This window comes from Neolamprologus multifasciatus, chromosome 18 (assembly GCF_963576455.1).
Source record: "Neolamprologus multifasciatus chromosome 18, fNeoMul1.2, whole genome shotgun sequence".
NCBI lineage: Eukaryota > Metazoa > Chordata > Actinopteri > Cichliformes > Cichlidae > Neolamprologus > Neolamprologus multifasciatus.
This window is the reverse complement of record NC_140456.1, coordinates 10,984,865-11,006,735: the sequence shown is the minus strand read 5'-3', so window position 1 is coordinate 11,006,735 and position 21,871 is coordinate 10,984,865. Positions and strand designations below refer to the sequence as shown.

The window sequence follows — 21,871 nt, the reverse complement described above, 5'->3', positions numbered from 1 at the left end:
GGATACATCTGAGCTCAGGTCCATTTAGGCATTAAAATGCACCAAAGCCAACTGTAATCACTGTTCATATACTGTATGTGACCCTCGACACAAACAGGTAAATGCATATGGGATGAAATGTTTATGGCTCTACTTCCGCCACTTACAGTATGAAGGATGTTGAGTACTGGAAAAAAGGACGTGGCTGAGTTAGGACATTCCCGTACTCAGGAAACCACATCTAATATGATCATGTGTGTGTGTGTGTGGGGGGGGGGGGCAGACACAACAGCAAAAGCTTTGAAAAATAGGCCCGTCAACCCTCTGTCAAACATAAGTGGGTTTAGCGTTCAACAAGAATCCACACAGGGACAGGTTTGGAGCTTTTATGAAGCTGGGCACATGACGAGCCATTGCAGCTACAGCAATAAGTGATGTTTAATGTTATTGTGGGGCTGCTAGATTTAAGACACTTTGCACAGTCGGTGCCACCACCTGCAAACAGAGCGGTGATACAAAAAGGTGAAGCGAAAATGTGAATTTTAAAATAATTTATTTTTAAAGATATCTCCTTAAAACTGCATTATTGTTGCAACCACAGTTGTACTATTTATGTGTTATCATCAATTTCAAAACTGAATTTGTTTATTTTGATTTTGTTTTCATTTCGTACAAATATTTCGTTTTAGTTTGTTTTTAATGATTTTCAGTTGACCCCTTTTTTTGTATAGTTATTTTATAAGGTATATTTTGTTATTTAGTTTATCACATTATACAATAGTTTATTTTCTAAATTCTACTTTTTAAAAAATCTTATTTCACCTAATTTTTTTTCCACACAAAATTACAAAGTTTTGACTGCACACACTGTGTCTGCAGACCGCTCAGTCCATAGTGTCTCATCTTTAGTTGGTGCAGACTGCTTGATTCCCTGCTCAGACTCGACTCTAAGGTCTTTTATTTCTCTAAAAAGCAGTGCATTTGGGTCAGGTTGGCACTTGGACAAAATATGTCTGTGTCCCTGCTTTACGTCCCTGCATGTAAGAGTGTCCAAACTAACTGATCATACATTAACATTCTGTTATCCTGACTTTTTCATAAATATTTTTAATTTTGTCGGCCACATAATGTGTACAGCACTTTTGTTTTGTCTTGTTTCTCTCTTTATTTTTATTTGTTATTTGCTACATAAATAATTTTAGTAAGTAATTCCGTAATTATTACACATATAACACAGAACACTTTTCTTAAAAGTCATGCAGTGCGCTACTTAATTACTCCCAGAGAAAGTAATTTGTTACTCTACTCTTTACATTAATTTTGATTTTCGCTCTCGCTCACTCGTGTTTTTGTGCTATAAAATATAAATAAAGTATCCATATCCACTCTGTAGACTGTGCCACTGTTTTCCACCTTCAGCACATGAACTGAAATCATTTTGTAGCACAAGTGCAGGCAGAACCGATGAGTGGAATCAACAGACAAGCAGGATAAAAAACAAATTCAAAGGAATTCTCAATTCCCATCCCTACTGCAGAGACACAAGCTTTTATTTGAGAGGGATCTTTAATCCAAAATCATCTTTGAGGAGAAAGTTATTTTTCAAAGAGTATTGTTTAAAAGAAAAGTATAAGCTGTAGGAAATCCATAGCCTGATGACCAATGTGGACATGGGGGTCTCAGGAGATTTAAAATATAACAGCCTATAGCATAATTATTATTTATAACTCATTATTAGTTTAAATCTTATCTTACCTTTCAAAGCCAATTTGTCTTATGGATTTCTCCCATGAGGAACCTGCACACAAATATATGAAGTAATTTAGTGAATACAGGTAAGGTCTGGCAAAGAAAAGCACCTTTAAAGTTAATAATTGTTAGATCACAGTCATTAGAAACAATTAGGAAGTTGGTTGATCAATATACAAATTAAACAAAAAACCATTTCTATTAATGTATCCAGTGATAGCATCAGCTCATCTTTTAATTTCATACAGAGGATCGTTCGCGGTGCTCGTGTAACCTTCATGTATAAACGAGAAAATAAAAACCAAAGCCTCGTTTCCACACTTTGCATTGGTTGAAGTGTTCCTGACCATCACTCCAACACCCACAAGGAGATTTCCAGGTATTCAATTCATGAGCTCGGGAGAACGAAAGAACAGCACTCGTTCGGCCTTTGTTCTACTGCCACAGAAAACACAACGTCAGTGTGACTCAACTAAATGACGTATCAGTAGTCCATCTGTTTTGTCTATTGGTTGTAATTATATGCTGAACTGAATTTAGCTCAACACAGATAAAGCAGATAAAACACTTCATCTTCATCTTATCTGCCGTGTATCCGCTGTGCAAGCCAGCTACTGCCAGCTTGTCAAGCTAAAAAAACAGAGCAAATTCTTGTTACACATTTACTACATTGAGCAAAACAAGTAAGTACAATTATCTTTCATCAGTGATCAAACTGGGCTGTAGCCTATCCCAGCTGTCTTAGGGCGAGAGGCATATATAAATATATATTTTTCTTTAAATAAAATGTCTTCCTGTTAATCCAAAAAAAAAAATCACCACAGTTATTAAGAAATTCACAAAGTAAAAAGGAAAGAAAGAAAACAAACATACACACATCTGTGAAAGGAGGGGGCTACATGACATACCCTGACATCAAACGCTTCCTCAACTGTTTAAGACTCATCAGTCCACTTCCACTCAGTTACTCCCATCTAAAAGAGCTCACTGATGGAGGAAACAAACTAGGTTGTGTGAATGACTCATTCAGTAGTAGCTAAACACCCAAAAGAACAAAAGGAAATTAGTAATTATTGTCTCTGTGGTACTAAGCAACACTGCAATACATTTACCAGTGACTAGCAACCATTTTATCATGTGTGGAGCAGAGAATTGAAACACCAAACAATCTATTTGCACGCTGAGAGCAAAGCTAAACATAGTATTTGTTCAATTTGATGTAAAAAAAGATTCTGTGTGGCTCTCATCATCTTTCAGCCACGTTTCCACACAGCAGTACGGCTCTGATTCTCAGTAACTTGCATAAAACTGAGCCACACAAGCTCAGAAGAGCAGAAACCAGAGAGCCAAACATCAACGTTAAAAGCTAAAGACACACATGTCTTTATTTGGAGTAAAAGCACCAAACCTGAGTTTAAAATCTGCAAATTCCACTGACCTGAAACATGAATCCAACAACTTGTTGGTCTGTGTCCACTGGATCTGTTAGTAACCATAACAAACCTACAAGCCAACGGTTTATCGTGGCTGTGTTTTCCTTTGGAATCTTTTTTACTTACGCCAGCTTTAATCATGAGATTAAACAACAGTGAAAACTCCAATCAAAATGACATAAGCAAAATTAGACTTTAGAGATTTTGAGCAGCAGTTTCAGTGAATATTAAAACATCTCTAGCACCAGCTCTTCAGTGCACCTTTTGCTCTTTTGCTTTTGCTCGCTGCTTTGCTGTTTGTGTCATTTACAAGTAGCTTAAGTGGTCAGGAAAGAGGGGAGTGCCAGAAACTTGCACAGTAGGAGATAAGCTCCACTCATGTTGTCCTAATTCCTAAAAATCACCCACAGAGCTTGATAGAGTTCATAGATTACTTAATGCCCTGTTTAAATCTTAAAATAGAAACCCAGTGATGCATTAAGCAAATGCAGTCAGTTTGCAACATGCAACTTCAACCCACCCCCAAAACCAAACCTACAGATGTAAGAGGAAATCCATCCTGTGTGTGAGATCATGCTCGAGGAATGTCAGAGGTAAAGCAAGGCCAGTCTGATGCATAGGATGTCTTAGGAATACTTTCTATTGCAGACTGAACTCAGCACGGAGACTTCTAGAAGAGAGACTTTCTGCCTGCCGAGGCGAGGCCACATTTCACCCCAGCTCGGCACCAAAAATACCTGTCCTCACACTTTATGCGAACACCATAAAACACCCTTTGTACTTGCTGGGCTGTTAACCTCTCAGTGCTGCATTTCTTTGCACTCTCGCTTCTATCTCTGAGACATAATGCCAGCTGCCCCTTTTCCACAGAGGATGGTGATAAGCACAATCGACATTTCAGCACATCATAATTATATCAGACAATCTGAGAGTTTAGTAAGTGTTGCACATTAAGGAAACAGCAGGAAAGACGTGTGTGGATACAAAAGGGAATAACAATGGGGCTTTACAAAGACCACTGCTACACAGCCGTGTTTTTTTTAGGCTGCTTAGCCCTTACAGACTGGACAAATGTCTACTGCCATCAGACAAATTGAATGCACAAATCCTTTATTATACTTAAAAAAGCTCCTTAGTGACCAGATTGCTGCTAAAAACTACCATAAAGTTTAAACAATCAAAGGAAAGTATATGGAAGTGAGTGGAGCTTGTTTCTTTTAGTCACAAACTGGCAATTTAGATCTGCAATGTATTGAACTCCACCCATCTGGAATACAAATGTTTTCAACTGTTTGTAAATGCAATGTCGAGTCAGCATGCAGGAATGACGGATGACTCCAAAGGAAGGCGTCCCCGGACTCATCTGGTGACCAGTCGCTGACCTGCTCTAACAGCTGGAGGTGTCAGCTTTTTTGGAAAGGTTTTCTCATTCATACTCATACTCAGCTTACTGCTCTAATGGCGTATTTGGCTGCGGTGAACGGAGGAAATTATATGAAGTTATCCGGGGAGAGGATAACCACCTAACTGCGAAGGAGGACTCCTTGTTTATACTCGACTGCCAAAAGGAAAAGGGTGTCAAGGAGGCTAAATGCCAGATATAGAAAAACTGAGATAAGGCTATTTCTCAGGCGGCAGAATGAGAAGACAAAGAGTAATGCCTAACTTCCTGTTGTCTAGAAATAACATTAAAATATCAATATCAACAGGCTGACATTAACTTCAGGAAGTGGAAAAGCCAACAACATGTATACAAATCACCACAGTGAATCGAAATCGTCGGTTTGCATATTGTGCAAGATTGGGTGCAGATTGTTTCAAAGAAGTGTGCTGCGAAATGTTGTTTTGACACGATACGAGGATGTTTTTGATCTACTCAGTGTGGTTTTTACTGAAATTCCAGTGTGAGATAAGACAAAGCATAAATAGCCTGACTTTAGATAGCAAGAATCCATACTAAGCATGTTTAAAATACCAGGAGTGGTGTGCATTCAAGGGAGGACAGTAAGTCATGTACACCAAATTAATTATTTATTGTTTATTATTTTTTGCACTGCTGGAGGAACAAAACGGGGGGGGGGGGGGGGCTTTTTGTTTTAATATATTTACTGTTCCTGCTCAAACAATTATCAAGGGGATCTATTTGAAGTGACAGCCTCTATTGATTTAAATCAGTCTTAACAATTAAGTCTGATATCCTTAACTTTCTTACTTTCAGCTAATCTCATAAGATCTACAAAACAAACAATGTGCTGCTCAGTCCAAGCACTTTCTGACTTCCTCAGTGTGTCAACATCCACTACGTCTTCGAGCTGAAAGCAGGATTCTTAAAACCCACTGACAAATATTTATTTTAATTTCTTTTTTAAAAAGGCTCCACAATGTCCGACGGCAACGCACGAGCATTTAAAGACAGGATATGGACCGAGTCAGAATAAAACAGTCTGAGCACTCATTAAGGAACATGTCAACTAGAATAGCAGTGTTTCACTAATGTGTTATTAATAGTGTCTGAGTAACAATGGGCTGGCAAACAGATAAAAACTAGAACATGCTAAGCTGCACACACAATATTTGATAGCAGAACCAGTTCAACTAACCACCAAGAAGGTTGTGGGTCGGCTGAGGCCTTTCTGTGTAATTTGCCCGTCTCTCCGGGTACTCCAGCTTCCTCCCACAAAGACTATCATGTTAGGCTAAAACGTGAATGGGTTTCTGTCTCTCTGTTGGCCCTGCGACAGATTAGCGACCTGTCTAGGGGGTACCTAGCCTCGTGTCCTTTTTTAGAAGCTGGGACAGACTCAACCTGTGAATCCGAGCTGGATAAGCGGAATTAAATTAATAAATCGACGGAAGTTCACTTTGACTTGATTTATTATAATCAAAAATATATAAAAAATATAAACAGACTTATTATTTAAAGCTGGTCATTGTGCTTTTCTGCATGTTACATATCTGTGGGTTTTTACATCGTGCTACCAATTTGATATTCATTCAGTAAAATGTTCTCTTTTCTTTCTCTTGTGATTCATACATTTCTTCCAGAATTTAGTCATGCTAACTCTGGATGTCAAAGCTAAAGTGTATCTTATTTGTCTTGAGTTAATCTGCTATGTGAGTGAATAGGTTGTCAGTTAAAATGCAGCTGATTTCTAAAAAGTCATGTATTTGTGTTCTTTACTGCAATAATCTGTATTTCTTGCGTTACAGCAGAAGGTTTGGGCTACAGAAACTTTAACATCTGGCTGGTTACGCTACAGTTTTTTGTATCATGGACTCTGGGTCTTGGCCGCAGGGTTTTGGGTTTATGGGTTCTTGATTCTTTTGGAGATACGAATCATGCGTTTTGAGTTTTGTATTTTTCTTATAACAACATTTCCTGGTTGGTGTCTGTTTATTCATATTCTCAGATTTCAGTTTCAAATTTAGGTTGTTCTTGGTTAGAATTTGTTTTATATTTAATTCCTTGAATTTCCTGGTATTCCCGCCTCCCTTCTATTTCCGTGTCATGCTTAATCTCTGTTGCCGTTATCTCTTCCTGTTTTATTTTAGTTATTGTTTTTCTCTGTGTCTTGTGTGATGTTTTACTTCCTTTGTCTCAGGTTCTGGATTAGTTACAGCTGTCCTCCCACCTGTTATCTCTCCCCACATTATCTGTTTCTGAGTCTTCTCCTGTCCTTTGTATTGTGTGTCTCCCTAGCATGTTTTCCTAAAGATTCCTGGCGTTCAGATACCCAGCTCCTGCCATGCAGATGTTTGGACTTTTGTATTATTGTGAGCTAACAGCATTAAAGCTGATTTTTGAGTTCACTCCTGTTTCTCAAGTCCTAGCACACAATCTGCCTTTTACACAGCAAATCCGTGACGTTTACTGTCACACAACAACTCGCTCTGGCTAGAGAGAAAGTTGCTGTTTTCACTGTTTTTACTGGTTTGTTTCATTTTTTACACAAAATTCTAATAATGAAAGTTTATTTGTATAGCACTTTCAAAGCATGGGTTTCAAAGTGCTTCCACTGAATGAAAAATACAAATTTATATAAAATAACTGGACAGAATTTATGGTGTCACTCCAGGGTTTGATCTGCCAAAAAACTGGAGCCCCTGAGACTTTAGGAATAAGGACTTCCTTGACAGAATATTTAGTCTACCCTCTCTGAGAGGTGCCGTGTGTTTTTTGCCTGAGGCGATAAGGTTCGTTCTACCTTGTGAGAAAACCGAGCCGCTTCCATTAGAGAGAACAAGTCATTATAACATAAGGTCAGGGTCTGTCCCGTCTAGACACGTTCATATTTTACAGTTTGATACAGAGTTTCATGAGAAACCCAAGGCCAGCTATTAACACCTTCCCAACACCGAGTCAGGAACTTACAATGTTTGCTTTACTGGCACCAAGTATCCTTTTTCTCTGCATTGCCATATGGCACAAGGAAGCTAATTACACTGAGGAATGTGTCGGATCCATAAATCTTCATGATGTGACAAAATGCAATAAGAATGAAGGTATCTCAAAAAAAGAAAAAAAGAATTACTATTCAGAGCGAAGTGTGCTCTCTCCTGCAAATGGTGCGTGTCTTCACTTAGTGTTTTGGAAGGAAATCTTGCCTCAGGCTGTGAAAAAGTTACAACTTTCTCTGGCGATATACAACTTTGTGACCTTGCATCAGGGGCTGGGCAGAGTGCAGGTATACAAGATACAAGGGGACGTGAGACTGATGGGACACACGTGTGCACATAGTCGGTCATGAACAGGAAGAGAATCCGCCTTATCTGGTCTTTCCCAGCCCCCAAAAAACATCCATTCTGTGCAAGTAAATCATGGTTAATGTCTTTACAGTCAGGTTTAACCTCATTTATATTTCTGCTGTACGCAATAACTCCAGCAGCTACGTGCAGCTGCAGGAGCACAGAGGCTACATCACAGCTCGTATGTGTACACCTCTTTAAAAAGTGTAATCAGACACTGGAGCTATTTTGGCTATGTGGGAATGAAAAAAGTCTATGATTGATCAGAGAGAACGGCTTTATGTTCTCTAGGCCTGCGACTGAGGCCCTAAAAACTCAGATACAAACATTTGATTCAACTTGACATCTTAGGCTTATTAAATTAAAATTGTTTGAAAGTAATGCAGGTAATTTGCATTTTTAAAGCAGGCTGGACATTTTTTCAACGTGCATGATTTAAAACACGGTATTTGTGGTAATCTCAGAAAATAAATATTTACAGGGTAAATAATCAAAGTGCAACATGACCAAATTAAGCCAAATCATCTAAGTAATACTACTGGTTCTACCGTTAGGTTACCCACACAAGTGTAAACCAGGGTTAAGCTCTTACAGGTTAGAAAGTTTTTGTTTACCATATTTGATTTCCCAGTGAATACAACCAAGGCAATAAGTTCCCTGCAAAAGACATTTGATCCAATAAAAATATGATTTTATAGAAAAATACCCTTAAATGCTCTGCCAGTGCCAATGTCTTAACCCAGAGGTAAGCTGCCGACCTCTGCCCTATCCAGATCTACACCAGAAATTAATGAGCTCTACTTTTACCCATACTCCACCGCTCTACCAAGTTTCATAAACTCCACCTTGCTAGTTTTCATGTAATCGTGCAAAGAAACAAACTGCAACGGTCACATACCTCTGCCTTGACTCACACTTTGGCAGAAAATGATTTTAAAGGGTTTAATTCAGCTTTATTAGTCTATCCCCTTTTCTAAAAACGAATAAGGTGCTTCCTGCATGTCTTTTTTAAATGTTTCCAGAAGGCAAGAACAACAAAAGACCACTCAATCAATAAACTCCATTCCTGCTTCTTGGATTTTTGACCCGTGAGGGATTTTTTTGATTTCTGTATACAGAACAAACGTCGCTACTCTTAGAGCGTTTACAACAATGGCTGCAGTGTACTCACAGTTGAAGTTGGAGGCGATGGAGTTCCCGGCCACGAGGCTGTGGATGGTAATCTGATAGATGATGTGGAGTAGAAGGAAGGACATACTGGTGAAGCAGAGCGACTGGAGGAGACGCCCTGTGTGGCCTAACAGAGGAGAACAGCTACAGTGAGTTCAACACGGCTCAGTTTAAAGATTCCCACATGTTCATTCATCCACTGAAACACAGAAAAGTCTATGCGCTGGTTTGCTTGTGTAGATACAGAGAACTTTATCAAACACAAAAGTGAAATTTTGCTTCGTTTTGAGTTTGAGTGACATATTTAATAAGTGCCATTTCGTGTAGTTTTCTTAGGACTTCAGTTTAGGACTGAATGGATTTGAAAACAGACAGCTGTTTCTCATAGAAAAAGTCAGCGCCTGGAGTCTGGAGCTGTTTTGAATAAATTGGTAAAGAAGGTGAGGGTGACTGGGACATCACCCAAGAGGGATTTTCAGTGGATCACAATACATATCCTGGTCAAGAGCTGGTAACGTTACTATTGAGCAAAGCTAATTTCTACTGACAAATCAAATAAACGTTTTGGTGGACCACAGGACCTCTAAGTTTATAAGTTACCATCTATAAGCTTTTGAACTTAATTCTGCTCTTCAGCTTCAGTGTCTGTTGGTGTTCACAGTTAAGGACTTGGCTGTTGGAGGCCATGAACATGAAGGTGTTGACTGTGAAGAATACAGCTGTCAGTGGATGACTGATCCTGGGAGGGTGGAAGAGATCGGGCAGGGGAGCTGCCACAGCTGTTCAACACATGGCCACTTTATGGTGCACCTACAGGTATTTGGGAAAATTTCAGGAGCTGTTATGGTCAAAATTCTCAGCAGCAGGTTTCCCACTAATTATGAAAATGAAAATCTTGATCGAGAGAAGGCGAATGAAGCTGGATCAGGCTCTGGTTCTTTGATTAATAAATAACACTAATGTCTTGTGCTGGGCTATCAACAAAGTTTTATCAAATAGTTTTGCTTATCTGCACAGTTTGGTTCTTCACTGGGCAACATCCCCATCTCATTAAATTTACTGCATCCTTGTGGGGGAATGCACAGCAGTTTTACTACAGTGGGGTAATATCCTGGCTGAGGTGAGGCGCTACTGCTGAGCCTCGGGCCGCTGAGGGCTAACCTTATCAAACGTGTGCAACAACACATCACGTTGGACTTCTCGCAGTAAATGTTGAAGTAAAAACAATTTGTGCTAATTTCCCTTTGCAATTCCCAATGCTTTCACAATGGGGGAAAAGAATGCTTGTAAATGTGAGGTATGAGGAGTTTTTGCGAGCTTCTGCATCCAAACTGGTACTAAGGCTCGGGACATTGCAACTGGTTTGGCTTTACCCCCTGTTTTTCCTATTTGTAATAGAACATTTTTGCTGCCTGACGGCCATCTGACTTGTTTGCCAATGCTCATCTTGAAAAAGTAATCTGCGTCACTTTTTCAGTTTCAAAATTCTGTCCCAAGAGCACTTTTTTCCCCCCCTTTCAAAACAGAGGCCATTGTTTGGTTTTAACGGTTCCTTCTTTTTCCTAAACAGTCAAAGAACTTCATCCATCTGACAGCGTTAAGACCTGACAAAACACGCTGTCCTGCCAAATCACAGTTTCAGAAAAGCCTAATTAAGTCTTTTAAAGGCCAGTTCAATTTATGGGGAAGCCTGCTGTCCGACTTAACAATGAGAGAAAAAGCATCTCAGGTCGTTAAAAAGCATGAAAGCATGACAAAAAGCCAAATTAGAAGTCTGCAAGCTAAAACATAAACCTGATAACCATATAACCCATAACATTAAATATTTCTGTGAAGTCATGTAAGACAGCTAAGCTTGCAACACCTACTGCTAAAGCTCTCGCAATGCTTGTTGCTCTTTTAAAAGCAACAGCTTAGATTTTGTTCACCTCCACTGGGAATGCCTTCAAAGGTACATTGAGCTAAATACTGCAATTACGGCATTAGAGAGGAAATCACAAAAACAACAACAACAACAAGTTGCATAAAATATTGTCTCTGTGCTCACGTATCCTCGGGCACACAGCCGCGCTGCAGCTTTTCAAAGCGAAACGCACCTAATGAATTATTCATGTCAAACATTTGTTTTAAATTAACTTAACAGATTTAACTGCTGCATGTCCTCGAAGATGAAAAGACTGAATGAAACAGACCATCAAAACAAAGCAGTGAATTTAGCTCAATCTATTTACCTAATTCCCTCTAAAATGATTTTGAACATGTGAGTCTTTACTGCAAAATAAGATGCTTTTTATAAGTTTGTGCTGCCTGTGTTTAATCGGTGCTTAGTGTCAAAAGCTGATTTGTAACATATGAATTAACAGGAATGTTACTAGAAATTATGATTATCTGGTAACAATATAAACAGAGATCAAATGAATTTGATTAAATGTTTGATTTAATGGTGATTATTTTAAGCCAATGTGCATCTTAAAGGTACTGAATTGGACTGTACATGGTAGAAATATGATACGCCTCTCCCCTTCAACTCTCTAAACAATATCTACCTACAATCAGCTGTTTGTGCAATGATAACATCGTAATTGTTCCAGCTGTTTTGTACACAGTATATTATCCTGTTATTAAAGTCCTCCTGCCATAACTTCCTCATAGTGAGCCTGTCAGCCTGTAGCCCCCTCCCTGATGACAGACAGCTGAGGCAGACAGATGGGACGCATGTCCTGGCAGGTTGCACTGGAAGGATATCTCATACTTTCTGACGCCGATGACTTCACTCCTCTCCTGTTTTGGATACTCTGACAATGCGCGGTGAAAGGTCACATAAACATAAGCTACTAAAAATTTAATCCACTTTCCTTTAAGGGTAAACAAAAGAACTGGCATTTTGTTTTGTGACGAGTCGGGGTGGCGGTCTACCAACATTTTTTAATAGTAGTTTGAATGACCTTTTAATCAGCACATCATCGCCCCTTGTCACATACGTGTGACATTGTGACATCTATACCGTTTTTGTGGATTGGTTTTAGTTTGCAGCTACAAAAAATTTCTACTACGAAGTAAGAAAAACTCAATTGTTTCAATGGGTCTGAAGACTTTTTTATTTTAGGTTATATAAGAGCTTTTTATAAGCCACAGATTTTTTAGCAGCTGGTAATTATGCCTGGAAATGCCTCTCTAGGGAAACTCGAACTTGCTGCTCAGGACTGCAGAAATAATTAACATTGATTGATTATAAGAAAAGAAAACATACCAATTATTGTTAATAATCAAATCAAACAACAATAAAATATATTTACATTTATTCTAGTATTTATTTCTTTTTCAGTGCTTATTATTAGTATTTTTTTTTATACCAGAGTGAAGTTGTTTGCACTCTAAACCTGTTGAATATGTTCTGAAGTTCATAAAATCTGAATTTGAGAAGTTAACCAATGGCAGCAACAATCCTCCAGCTTAAATGATGCTCAGTTGGTACTAAGGGACCCACTGCGCGCCAAGAAAATACTCCCCGCACCATTACACCACCAGCAGCAGCCTGAACTGCTGATACAAGGCAGGGTGGAGCAACACTTTAATGGTGTTCACACCAAATTCTCACAGTCCAAGCAGAAAGACTGACTCATCAGACAAGGCAACAGCTTTCCAAACTTTTATTGTATAATTTTGGTGAGCACGTGCGAAATGCATCCTCTCCGGGCTGCTGCCATGTGACTGGCTAATCAGATTTGTGTTAATGAGCACTTGGTGCGTTGTACCTAATGAACTGGCCAGTTCCATCCCTCAATTGGGAAATTACCTGGGTGAAGATTAGTCTTTTGGGCTTGGTACTTTTGACAAAAGTGAGTTGTTTAGACATTAAATGTGAATAATCAGATGTAAAATTAAATATTAATTTCAGCCGTATTAGTAACAGGAATACTTTGTATATTTTTTGTTTTTTGAAGCATGCAGTTTAAGAATATTTATATAGAATATAGATATTAAAACACCCATTAAGGCAGGAAAATATGACAAAAACGTAACAACAATAATGTCCGTCAGTCTAATTCATCTATAACAGTGTTTATGTGATTTTTGGGGGCAATTTTACTTTGCTCAGTATAAAAGTTTTGGCCAGTGTTTGCAAAAGCTAGACAAAAAAAATCAGTTACACAAATAGTAACAGCATTATTGTGAGTATTGTTGACACATTATCGATATATTATTTTTTAAATATCATTATCATTATCCTTAATGTATATCCTGTCATGACTGTTGAACGACTCTTGAAATCAGCAGCTATCAGCTTCATGAACGTTCAGCTTTACTAGAAGTCTCTTTAACTATTGATGAGACTGTAAGTGGTCCACTTTCTCCTCTCCCGCACCTCCTCTCTCTCTCTCTTCCTCTTTTACTTCCTGATTGTTATTTCAGCTGGAGACGAGCAGAGACGAATCTCGGACTGGACGTCGCTCCCTCAGACAAAATAGGTTTATGTATTATTAAACACTACATGTGGTCTCCTGCAGAAGCCTGTATTATTAGAGGTCTGGGAGGTGTGCTGTTTAGTGTTTTGTGGTGGATGAAGTGCATAAAAGCGAGGCTGAAATCCCACATTCATCACCCGTAAGGAGAACAGTCACCTCAGTCACTTCCCATAAACCGCAGAGGTCCACCGTGATTCATATTTCTTCAGAGGATGAATGGATTCTAAATAGCTGTCAGAAATCATATGGAAGCTTGTTTACCGGCTGTATACTTCCTGCATTTTTATCTAAACCAAAACACCAGAAAGGTTAAAGGTCACCTCCACCTTCAAATTGGAGTTCATTAATTCATTAATTGAATTAATGAACATCACAGATGCATGCAGATCGTGATGTTATGGCCTGGAAAGAGAAACTTCTCAGTTTCTGTTCTGCAAATAAAATGGTTAGCCTTATCAAAACCAGTCCTCATCCCAAGTTTCTTTTTCTTTTCTTCTCTAAGAGATATTTTACAAGCTCTTTTGTGTTTGTCTTCTCGACAGAACAACTCGCGTGTTTAGTTTTGTATCATTTATATGGGTATTATATGAGCAAATAAACTAAACCTGAGCCTAAAATGGCAATTTTCATGAAGAGCTCCTTAGATGTGGTCCTAATGGATCACATCTTTCTATCTCAGCTCTGGCCGGTCGCAGATCATTTTTATTATTACAGATGGACTCATGCCTGCGCTAACCAATATTACCTTTCATGGACTGAGCTATGTGCCAAATCCATGCTCATCTTAAGGAAATTCAACTCTCCTGCAGAAGGGCTGGTTTGTATTATAGAGAACAACAAGTCAATTCAAACTCTGGGAAACAGTCAAGATTCTTGAGGTGATGGCAAAGGCACTGAAACTACACAGCTTCAGAGGGGCACTGTAGAGCTTACCTTGCATTGTTGTGCTTGTAGGCTCTGGGAAGAGTGGAATAAGCAGGAGATAGATGAGGTAGACGAAGGACAGGACATTGTACCTGAACAGGCAAGCTGCAGGGACAAAGACAGAAGATTGACCAGCTCAATAATGTGTTTACAGCTTCGTTTGCATTACATAACGTGTAGGAGTAAATAAAGTGCAGAAACTGGCAGCAGTCAGATCGTCACTGAACAGATACTTGAGACAAACATGTGGTGAAAATCATTAAAATGTTCCTGCTGGCTCATAGTAGTAAAACATCAAACATTCCTCTAACTAAACTTCATACTCACAAACCTCATTATCTGTTCATCTGGTCCGCATCACTAAACCAGCCTGTGCTTAAGTCAGTCAATGAACTGGCATTTGTTTTGAAGAACAGTAAAGACCTGATAGTCCTCGGATGTGAAGAGGGACAATTAGCTGACTGAGCAGCCTGCAGTTATATCTGCCTCCATGCCGTAAAATGCCTCACTAAGCGCAGCTTTATATCACGTGTGCAGATTTCAGAGTTTTGCAGGGACGTTATTGAAACCAGATCATTTTTTTAGGATTAAACTCTACAAAATGAAATCTTTGAATGTTTTGCAGCAGTGCGGCGAGCGTCACGCACCAGATGCCCTTAAAATACTCGATGTACCTCGGAGATTTCAAAACAGGAAAATAACGTCTGGTTGCCAAAACTTTAAATGAATCACAGCCATGTGGCTGGAGCATGAAGAGTGTGTAATCCCATGACAAAAGTCTGAAAGTACAGTGTTTGATTTTTAACCAAAACACAAAATGAAGGTTAATTAATTCTGCTGTAAAATTATTACAGTTTTTTTTTTATTCCAGCTCCAATTTCATGTCATTTATCTTTTAACAAAAGTTTACATCAGGACAGAATGAAAGACCAGGGCTGGCTTTTGTTCAGTTTATTGTGTCAGTAAAACACATAAATGTGAAGCTGTTAGCTACTTTTTAGCCCTTTAGCGCTTCAACAGTAATTACTTGGCAACTACTGAAAATGAATCGACTGTTTTGGCGAAACGTTCACTGGTTGCAGTTATTCAGATTTTCCCCATTTTTCACCTATCAAAGAAATAAGGTGTTTATCACTGGCTTACACATTTTCCCTTTCACAATAATATGAATTAATTTACAATAAAAAAATACAACGTGCAGTCACGCTTCCACTATGAATTTAGTCAAACTTCACTTCAGAACACTGTTTCAGTATTTAGGATGTAAAACCACACATGACACTGGCTTATGTAACACCTTCCCAGCATTACACACACAAACACATACACACGCCCCATCCAGGCACATGAAGAAGGTCCTTTTGGTTTCATGATGTCTTAAAAAGCTTGAGTGCAAACATGACTTCCAAAAACCATTAATTGATGTATTGATTCATGATCCTCCTCATTTCCTGAAGCAGGCTGACCATCTGCACTGACAAGTTCATTTTTTAACTATTTAAGCAGCTCTGCTGTCCAAATAAAGTGACTCACACTCCCAGACGTGTATACTCTCTGCTCGGTTACTCTGCTCTGTGACATCTGCTTAATATTTCAAGTTTTTCTTAGTTTGTGCAAAATGAATGTAATAAACTGCATAGCTGCTTATAGTTTGTTGAACCTTTTTAGGTCAGGGGAAGGGAGTCAGGGAAGAAAGTACACAGTGACTTAGTATAAAATGTGGACACACAGTCTGACCTCCTAAGTTTCTCATTGCGGTTATATCAACAAGCTCAGAGTTTACAACCTGGTCGGCCGCACGAGTTATCGTCTCAGTCACAGACATCGGCAGCTACTGCTCTTGAACTACTGAAAAATTACATTTAAATGCTGAAAATGGTGCTTTTATTTATCTTTGCACGCTCAATGGACCCATTCATTGACATTTGACTTGGCTCTGACTTTTCCCTTGCTGAAGCTGTGAAGTAAGAGCACCATCAGGTTTTCTCACTGCTCAGATGCAGACCAGCGAAAACTAACAAAAGTTAATAAAAGTTGTTGGGGCTGTCATCTTTGGGCAAATTGCTAACATCTGGGATTCGTTTCAAGTACGCATGAATGCTTGGCCTGCCACACGCCGAAATCACAAATATAATGACATAAATAGAGCACTATCATTATTGATCTTTTTTCTTTTCTTTTTCAAAGCTTTTTAGCAAGTAGGAGAGGGTTTTTCAGCCTAAGCCTCTCAGGTGATTGAGGAGGGAATGACTCACAATCTATTTTTCATCTTACACTGTTTTAATCCACCCACTTGAATTTTTATCCACATTAAATGTGGCATTAAACACTTTCTAAACCTGCAAATATTCATGCTAACCCCATTAATCGTCTGCTCTGAGCTTTAAGTCTAAATTGGTCTCTAACCATATTTGACGTACAGATAATCCAAATGTATCTATATGGCTCTGCTCCCACTGCTAGCCTGCAGACGCTTGACCGCAGCCTTCCTGACCATTTGCCTTTGCTGCATGACTCACCATCAGAAGATTTTAACACAGGGAATGAAAATAAACTGCCCTTCTTTTGAGACATCGGATTACTGCAAAAGTCCCCATCCATGGTTGAATCGGGCTTTTGTCTCTTCCAGTTAAACCTACTATTACAAACACACAAAGCCTAAACACAGGCGAGCCAACCCAGAATTTTGCAACCAACTAATTTCACAGTTTTAGGCCTCATAAATGATGAAACGTGGCAGGAGATAAGACTGCGCAGTGCCAAGCGAAGCCAAGCACTGGGAGATAAAGGAGTAAAATGAAACCGTTCAGAAGAAAGTCATGAACGAGATACCACATCAGCTGTTTTCATCTGAGCATCAAACTAAAAACTTGTGTCTATTATGATACCATGACAGATATCCACAATGTCCTTGTACTACTTTCCAGATAAAATATGTTCAGAGAGCAAACAATTAATCTGGGCTTCAAACTAACAGCGATCTTCATTATTAAACAACATTTTATTTCCTTCACTATTTGTTTGAGCTGTTGGCAAATTGTGATGGGTCAAAGCTTTAACAGTTTAAAGTGATAACTTTTTTTCTCAGCTCAAACCCAAATATGTTCCATTTACTATCAGAGAAAATAAGGATATCACCTGTTTAGTTTAGTGTCAGATATTCTCATATGAGAATCAGAGAAAGTTTTGTCATTTAAAAATGATTTAAGTGACTGGACGAACACAAACACACAGGTTGCTGCAATGTTAGAGTTTTATCTGCGTATTGCTGCCCTATTTTAATATAAATTTAACTGCTTCAGACTTTGAGCAAAGCACCAAGAACATCTGAACTTCATGCAGTCAGCTTTTTTTCTATCATATGTGATATTTTTTATTTGGGTGATCAACTATTTTAAACTCAAACATTCATACACTGAACTATCGTGCAGAGTTCAACTGCTGAAGAATTTGCCTGATGTCTGATTCCTTTCTCTTTAATGGTTTCTGATAATAATAAAATTATTGCTTAATTCTCTCCAGCCTGTTTTTACCCATGAGAGAAAGCATTAATATGTCTTTGCTTTCCACAAAGAATTTGCTCTGTATCTGGGATTTCACCTTATTTGGGCAATCTTCTAACTAAAAAAAATATTTTTAAGAATATTATAGTTTTGAAATTGATGTTTAGCCTAAACAGAACACTTTGTGCCACCTTGTCAAAGATTCTTAGTCAACATATCTGGTCAAACAGCAGAGCATCTTCGTATCAAAATACCACCTAAAGCATTGTGGTTCTAGCGATGGCCACTGCAGCATCTGCAAGATGCACAACCCAGCTGACTAGCTGCTCCCTCTTTACGGTCACACCGCAGGTTCGATATCAGATCAGACATTTGGAAAAGTGCGTGCTCACAATTAAGTCCGCACTCCAAACTCTGCCAGTAAACACATAAACAGCAGCCTGTTTGATCAGCAAAACTCGAGCTGTGTGCAGATGTGTGTGTTTGTTTGTGTATGTGTGTGTGTGTGTGTGTGTGTGTGTGTGTGTGTGTGTGTGTGTGTGGTGGTGGTGGTTTAGGGGATTGTGTACACATGGGCCCAGCAGTTCTGCCGGATTCAATAGAGGTGCTGTCAGATGGCCAACAGGAAACACAGACTATGCAACGTCAGTAGGCAAGTCTTTCACTAGGACATGAGAAAAGTGTCAGTCTCTGCATATAACGCACAACTAAACATATAGTGCGACTGTTATGTAGGTGTCTGGGGTAAGATAACATCTGCTGCGGTGCAGTTCACTTCGTCTCAGTTTATTTGGCAGTGAGAAGCCAGAAAATTTACTTTTATATTTTATATCCCAAAGACAAAAACCAATACTGTCTGTCTGCTGATAGCATTTGGTTTCATGTCTTATTTATGGCAAGGGCTTTAGTTCTCAAAAAGGAAAGAAAATCAGCTGATCAGGTGACTCTGATGACCAAAAACAGCATCTGTCATCGCTGATGCTGTCTGTTTCTATACGTTCCCTTCTTTCCACTTTACATTTCCTCCATCCTGACAGTTAATGATGTGTACAGCCGTAGCGAATGCTCATTTGCACTTTGAAAAAACATAAAATATTAAGAGGTATGTTTACGATAAAAGGGAAGGCAAATATTCTCTCCCTCAGAACCGCATTATTAATTCATACTGTTAAAACGACTTTCCACGAATTAATGGAGACAATGCATGGACTCACGATTGCTTTTGGAAATAAAAGGGGCATCAGGCTGTCAAATGATGCATTATAGTGGTACTGAGTGGGGCTTATCTATAGAAAGCATGCTGTTAGCTTTAAAAGTACCCCGCCCTCATAAGTCTTACACAGACACCACATTGGAACCTCAAAGGCAGTTAGACACTAATCACTTTTCGCTTGTGGCCTACCACAGGATTACAACTGAAAACGCAAAGTAAAGTGCATTTAATTCAAGGAGTCTGCATCCAACGTGAGCCTATGCCTCCAAATCATCTCCACAAAATGCAAATAACCATCGAACAATGTGTCACCTTCAGTGAAATTCATTTCTTTTCTAGGCAGATTAGTCCTGCAAAAAGTCACACAAAAAAAACCCTCCAAAGTTTGACAGCATGAATCATCGTCCACATCTGCATAGCAAAGGAGTGAATCAACACGGCCACAGCTTCTTCCTTGGAACAGAACACTTTTCTCAACAAAGTAACAAATTCAGTAAACAACAAAACGAGGAAGCACAGCTGACTACAACTCTGAGGAATGTGGAAGAGCTGAAGACGTGCAGCTCAAACACTGTCATCGAAATGTAAATGATAATGAATAACAATCACACTGTCAGCAGCCAAACAGTTCAATTACAACACTGATGATTCACTAATATTAAAGGAAAACTCAGAAACCACAGTGAAAACCAAAGACACGAATTACCAATAATGCAAAGGCTGTGTTTTTAGTGTTGCAATACATGTTTCATTTCCAGACACGAAAAAAATCAGATTGAAAGGAAATAATAAACTAAGACTTTGATGCTGTGATTCTGTATTTAGATATAAATAAACATACACCATTTAATTCACATCAGTTCATTTTCACCATCAGACTTTTGTACCTGAAACACAGACACCATGCCTTTGGTGTGACTCTGCAGTCACTGCTGCCGGCTGTGTTTCCTTCATTACCTCCAATAAAAGGTGACAGGTGGAGGACATTGCTGGTAAATGACGGCTCTGCTTTGTAATCTGTGTTTAATAGCTGGTGCATGACTCTGTGCAGTCTGTCGTTTTTCGTTTGGATTCACTTTTAGAGGAAAAGACCTCGGCAGTGATGAAAGGTGATCTGTGACCTCCATCACTGTGAGGTCAATCACAAATCATATAGAAAAAATCAATGACATTTTCCCACAAACATAAATATGAAAGCTTCTCTCAGTGTCCTGAACAAATATACTGGAACTGCGCTCTAATATATATGATGCTTTGAATTAATGTCACAACTGATTTATATCAGTGTAGGAAGCCGAGACAACGCAAACTAGAGCACAGTTATTAATTAACATTAAATTTAAATGTACAAGCACAGCACAGGGTGGGATCAGTAAATAAGCTTTATAGATATTATTAGTTTAATTACACATCCTTACTTACCATAGCTAATGACACAAAAGGCCAACAAAGATGTAAAAATTGGGTATTAGAGAGAAAACTCACCAGCTGCAAGACATACTGGGAGCAGTAACCTGAAGACCAACCCGCACACCACTTCAGAGGCCATGGCTCGGGGCAGGCCGTGTTGAATCCAGGTAAAAGAAGCCGAGAACTGTCTCTCTAAGGGTTCTCTTGCATCCCAAACTCCTGCGCTCTGTCAAATCCCAGCTGGCTGCTCCAGACGGCCACATCGGCTCTCCCCTGGTGACACCTGGACTCTGGTTATTCCACAGTGAGACACTGCGCATTCACCAAGGTTCGCCTCATCAGCTCCGTCGCCAGAAAATAGTATCACCATGATAGTTTAGTGGCTAAAATGCTGTAAAGTCATGTTGACGCTGCACAAGCTGAGCAGCGGACTCAGGTGCGCAAACAGCTGCGCTGGCACGGCGCGTAAAAAAGCCGGACAAAGGAGCCAACAAGTCCTCAAGTCCAATTAAACCCCTTTCAATGCTAAACCACTTTAATCCTTAACGGATTACATAGTCTGTGTATACTTCTTAACAGAGGAGGAATGAAAGAAGACCAAAGTATAACCGGATAACGCTACTCTTCTTCCTTAGCCCCCGTGGTGAAATTTGACTTTCTGACTTCTGGTCCGGATTGTGTTCGCCAACAGGAGGCTACGGGACAAGGCTGAGATTGGCGTCGTGTTCAGCCAATCAGAAGTGCGCCATTGGTAGCTGATCCAGCCCCCTGCGATAATTGGAAGCAAGAGGTGGGACGCGGAGATGGATGAAAATACCACAAGAATGAAACGATAACGTGAAACACACGCAGCCTTTTATTAATTCTATAATTGAATTATATTAGTGCATATTTTGCTATTTAATCACAATTTTTAAAGTAATAAACACCAGATAAACACGGCCACGTCGAGGAGGATTTTATGAATTTCAGGGGGGAGACTTTTCATTATGACCTGATCTCTTCAGGTCCAACTGTTTATCGGAGAGAAACAGCGACGCCTACCGGTGCAGTATAACCACTCCAGTCTAATCCAGTTAACCACAAAAACAGGCCTGCGCTGTTTGTGCTTGCAGGCAGGAAAATTAATTTTACCGAAATGTTTTCAGTTCTCGGACAAATTCTAAACAATGTAAGAAAACATCTTCTCTAGTAACACGTAATTTAATTGCTGAGCGGGTAAACAAACATGATTTAAAGCTCAGTTTGAAGCCTCAGGACGCTTTTTTGAATTTCCAA

At 39.3% G+C, this 21,871-nt stretch overlaps 1 protein-coding gene across 6 annotated transcripts in view; it reads right to left on the bottom strand.

Moving 5' to 3' along the window:
* piezo2b (piezo-type mechanosensitive ion channel component 2b) overlaps positions 1-21,285 on the bottom strand; it is a 92,493-nt gene extending 71,208 nt beyond the window's left edge. For all 6 annotated transcript variants that reach the window (XM_085140098.1, XM_085140102.1, XM_085140099.1 and 3 more), the window contains exons 1-4: positions 20,669-21,285; positions 14,477-14,572; positions 9,079-9,204; positions 1,735-1,777 (exon numbers count right to left, since the gene is read on the bottom strand). In XM_085140098.1, coding sequence (XP_084996224.1) covers positions 1,735-1,777; positions 9,079-9,204; positions 14,477-14,572; positions 20,669-20,732 — 329 coding nt within the window. In that variant the 5' untranslated portion in view covers positions 20,733-21,285. The remainder of the gene's footprint in view (positions 1-1,734; positions 1,778-9,078; positions 9,205-14,476; positions 14,573-20,668) is intronic.
* Positions 21,286-21,871: the final 586 nt, after the last annotated feature.